General features: G+C 39.3%; 1 protein-coding gene across 1 annotated transcript; it reads left to right on the top strand.

Annotated features, from left to right (window-relative positions):
• The first annotated feature begins 2,667 nt into the window (after window positions 1-2,667).
• LOC112198881 (acidic leucine-rich nuclear phosphoprotein 32 family member B-like) lies at window positions 2,668-3,075 on the top strand. Its single transcript, XM_024339978.1, has one exon. The coding sequence runs from the start codon at window positions 2,668-2,670 to the stop codon at window positions 3,073-3,075; it is 408 nt and encodes a 135-aa protein (XP_024195746.1).
• Window positions 3,076-4,912: the final 1,837 nt, after the last annotated feature.

The raw sequence follows: 4,912 nt of genomic DNA, 5'->3' as shown, positions 1-4,912 counted from the left end.
AGCCCACACAGCTTGTCACACCTCGATTTTCAAGCATAAATAATAAACAAATAAAAATACACAGGGAGTGATGGTTCAGACATCAACACTAAATACCTGTAAAAATTTCAACTTAAAATAAATACATGATAATGTCACACATAGTTCACGAATTAAGTTGCGCTAACAAATTAACAAGTAAACACTCCCTCAGAGCTTACTACAAAACGGAAGTCTAAAGAAAGTTAAGCAAAAAATTAGCTTCTGAACACCTACAACTACGAGAACATGGTTCGTACTTCAACCACGATTTTCCTGACCTGCAGGATCAATCCCTACACCATTGAATAGTGCAATAACAAACCTGGTAAGCTTTTGATAGCTTGTATGAGTAAATTCCAACAAACAAATAGAAGACCAGAATAATGAAATTAAACAAATCAAACAAAGTAGTAACCCCTGCATATGACTTAGTTCAAGTGATTACATGAAGACAAACAGTTGATAATCCCTACATAAAGTTTAGTTCAGGAGATTATATGCAATTAAAACAATATAGAATAACGGTAATCCCTGCATATGATTTTAGTTCAGGTGATTACATGCACGTGGAATTGCTTAAATAACACATAACCTAATTTACTCAACAATCTACTTCAAACACTTAATGAAATATGAATTACTATAAAGCTCATTGAAATCAACAACAGCATCATAACCAATCCGCATTGTCAATCATAATCACCACCTTGGTTATCACCATCTTGGTTATACTATACGAAACTTCACACATTTATAAGAAAATCACAATCACAACCCATACCAATTCCACACCAAAGCTCCATTCTTCATAACATAAACGCATCATTTAATTTATATAAGGAAAAAATTCTGTTTACTACCCTGTACTTTTAGGGGTTCGTCAGTTTAGTCCCTGCACTTCTAATTTAATCAGAAAAGTCCTCACACTCTCCAATTTGATCAAATTGAGCCATTTCCTCACCATTCTGTCAATTTCCACTATTTAGGTTGCTGACGTGGAACAACGCCGTCTGATATGTCAGATTTGTGGGACCTTCCCACATGCAAAATTCCCAAGGTACTCCTCTCATATATCTCCCTTCCTTTCCCACTCAAGTAGCCTAATTCCTCATAACGCCGTTTTCAATCGCTGAAGAACCCAAAATTAGAACCCTAATAGAAACCGTCATCCCAAATCGGGACATCGTAATAGGGGTTGTGTGAAGCGCAAATCTGATTCCCGTTTCTAATCTCGCAGCCAAGAACCCTAGAATCCTAAATCTCTCAAACCCAGAAGCACGAAACAGGGAAACCCAAAATTGAATCCTCTTCCATTGGAGTCGAAGTTACGAATCGAAGCTTCGATTGAAGACATGGCCACATGGTAGGCAACGATCTTGACCTATGGATTCCAAGGGGAGCCGATATCGAAGCAGATGAGGTTCCTGATTATGGTGAGTTCTTTTTTAGGGTTTCGAAGCTTCACGGGTTTATGTGAATAGGGGGAAGGTATTTAAGCTTTCACTAGTTCGGGATCTACGGTTTCCATAAAAAATTTGGGTTATGGGTAAGGTTTTTCAATTTTGGGTTTAGGGCTTTGAAAATATAGCTTCTGGTGTTTCCTTGTTTATATAGTTGCTTTTGAAATTGCTGAATTGTATGTGCTCTCAGTTGGGGACAGATAAATAAATAAGTTTGGCACCATGTGCAAGGTGGTAGTAAAGAAATAGGGTTGGTCTGCCATGTGCTTTCAAATTTGACATTACTTTCTATGTTGTGGTCCTAATGGGATCTAATATGCAAAGGAGGATGACTGTTTTGGCTTTATTCTGTTAACTTTGGTTGTTGTAGAGTTTATGGCGATACAATGGTTGGTTAGCTTGTGTTTCTTTTTTTTCTTTTTTTTTTAATTTTTTTCTGTAAAGGGACCTTTGCAGAGGAAATTAGTTGTTGTAGACTTTATGGTGATTACGTTGTAGACTTTTATGGTGCTTACTAGTTGGTGTAATGCTTTTGTAAAGGGATGTTTGAAGCTAAATTGTTTTGCTCCTTGACTTTTTCGCAGGGCAGCCGGATTATTTTACAATAAAGGTGTTTCATAGGGGCTGTATAAGGGACAACAAGTATGTGGGAGGAAATGTGAATTTTTTTGACTATGTGGATAAGGACAAGATGTCCTTCGTAGAGATAGACAATATGGTGAGGCAATTGGATCCAACATATGAAGGGCAGAGAATAGATTATTGGTATAGGATTGGTTTTGAGGTTGAAGCATTGATGAAGCTAAGTACTCATCTGGATGCCATAACAATGTGTTGTTGTGTACCTTCAATTAGGTTGGTGTTACTGTATTTAGATCATATGGAGCTGCATGGTGTGTATGGAGACAGCTTGGATGAAGCGTATGAAATAGAGGACATCTTTTTTAGCCAAGAAAAATCTGGTGGGGTAGTTATAGAGGAACTGCCAGATAGCCCAAGAAAAATAACAAAGAGAAAAGCTGGGATAGTTATAAGAGAAGTCCAGGATATTGTGTCATTTCAACAGATGAAGGCTGCTAGTATTGGTCCGAATGACAAGGGTAAAGAAAAGGTTGATGAAAGGAGCAACTAAAACTCTAGCGGTATCGACTTTGATGATCTGCACGATATAGACATCCTAGATTTCATGCAAAGTTATGGTGGACAAGGGTTTGAAGATAATGAAGAGGATGAAGAAGATGATGGATCTGATGGGAATAATCATGATGACTACAACCCTGAGGTGGATGATGAAGATTATGACCCTTATGGTATAGATGATGATGATGATGATGTAGAGGGTATGGAAGGAAGTCAAGGAGCAGATGGTGGAAAGCAAACTAAAGATGGTGTAGGAACAAGCAGTCAAGGATCTGTATTAGGGAGCAGAGATGCATATGCTGATTTGGAGGACAATGAGGACATATTTGCTAATGTGGATTCGGATGAAGAGAGAATGGGACTTGCCGTAAACTCTGATAGGGAGCCTGAAGATGAATTCCCAGAATTTAACCCGAACACAGACATGAAGAAACCTGAGTTCTGCAAGGGATGATATTTGCTAATGTAAGGATATTAAGAGCTACATTGAGGGAGAAAGAAATTCAAGGTGGCTGGGAATACGTGTACCTCAAAAATGACAAGCAAAGATTAAGAGTGATATGCAAGGAAGATGACTGCCGCTTCGAGCTTTATGCATCAAAAATGCAACATGAGAACACACTCATGATCAAGACATATGAAAGTGAGCACAAGTGCACAAGAAAGTGGAACAACACAATGGTAAGGTCTAGATACTTGACTGCAAAATTCAAGGACAAGATTCTGCTTAATGAAAACTGGAACACAGGCGAATATATACTTGTTTTTGAATTTGAATTGTAATGGTTTAATTGTGTACCAAAATTACTTCAATTATGTTTGGTGTGTTTGATATGCCTGTTCTCTTGCCCAGACCATGTCTACGAAGATCAAGGCAAGGGTATCAAAGCAAATGGCCTATCGGGCAAAAAGGGCAGCTTTGTTGGAATTGGAAGGCTCTATTAGGGAACAATTTGCAAGGCTAGCAGACTATGGCAAAGAGATGCAGCGGGTTGACCCAGCAACCACGATAGATATCAAGTGTGATTTCTCACACTCAAGCAGCTAGCCCATTTTCAAGAGAATGTACATATGTCTGGGGGCCCTTAAGAATGGATTCAAGGCAGGTTGTAAGGCTGTTATAGGATTAGATAGTGCTCATCTAAAGAGTGCTTTTGGAGGGCAACTCTTAACAGCCGTTGGGATCGATGCCAACAACACCACATGGGTCATAGCATATGCAATGGTGGAGAATGAGACTAAAGATTCATGGATTTGGTTTCTGCAGTTATTGGGAAAGGATTTGGATATCAATGATGGTGGAGCCGGGTGGACATTTATAAGTGACAAATAGAAGGGATTGATGCCTGCTTTTGATGCCGTGGTCCCCTTAGCACATATCAGATTTTGTGCGAGACATATGTGGACTAACTTCACAAAGTTATTTCCGGGGAAACAGATGAAGGACCAGATGTGGAAGTGTGCTAAAGCAACCACAATGCCTTTCTATTTAAAAGACACGGAAGATATGAAACAGTTGAATGAGAAGGCATATGATTGGATGAAAGGTATATGCAGTTTTGGCTTCTTATTTGTATTTAGCTTATGTATGCATGAATGTTTATTGACACAATGACTTGCTAACTGTTTTGCAGAACTTGAAAGGCCCCCAAAACATTGGTGCAGGGCTTTCTTTAACACTGTACAACAGTGTGACATTCTAATCAATAACTTGTGCGAGAGTTTTAATGGATAGATAAGAGACGCTAGGGGTAAGCCACCTATGTCCATGTTTGAAGAAATCCGGGTGAAGCTAATGACAAGGATTCAGCTTAGAAAGGCAAAAATGCAAGCTTACCATGGCAACATTTGCCCCAAAGCGAGGAAAACACTTGAAAATAATAAGTCGAAGGCTGCTACAGACTGTATTTCTACCTTCAATGGAGGTCACCAAGCTGAAGTTAAGAACTTTGGTGGCTCTAAGAATACTGTGGACTTGAATCTAAGGACATGCTCTTGCCGAAGGTGGGACTTGTCGGGAATTCCTTGCAAACATGCAGTGTCGGCTATTTTCCAGAATAGGGAGGACCCGAATGATTACGTTGCTGAATGCTACCTCAAGAAGACCTATATGGAAATATACAGCAACCTCATAATGCCTGTTAATGGTATGGATCTTTGGTTAAGAGGTGAAGGACCAGCAATGTTACCTCCCTAATATACAAGACAGCCGGGCCGACCAAAAACAAAGAGGATTAAAGACTCTTTAGAGAAAGCTCAGGGATCTGGTACTAAACTAGGAAGAGTACAGA

Source organism: Rosa chinensis, chromosome 4 (assembly GCF_002994745.2).
Source record: "Rosa chinensis cultivar Old Blush chromosome 4, RchiOBHm-V2, whole genome shotgun sequence".
NCBI classification, from domain to species: domain Eukaryota; kingdom Viridiplantae; phylum Streptophyta; class Magnoliopsida; order Rosales; family Rosaceae; genus Rosa; species Rosa chinensis.
Note: the sequence above shows the minus strand (reverse complement) of the source record. Positions and strands in the feature narration are given on the sequence as shown.

Bases quoted from the DNA above. Each gene is read 5' to 3' on its own strand.
- LOC112198881 (XM_024339978.1), top strand. From the start codon at position 2,668: ATGCAAAGTTATGGTGGACAAGGGTTTGAAGATAATGAAGAGGATGAA.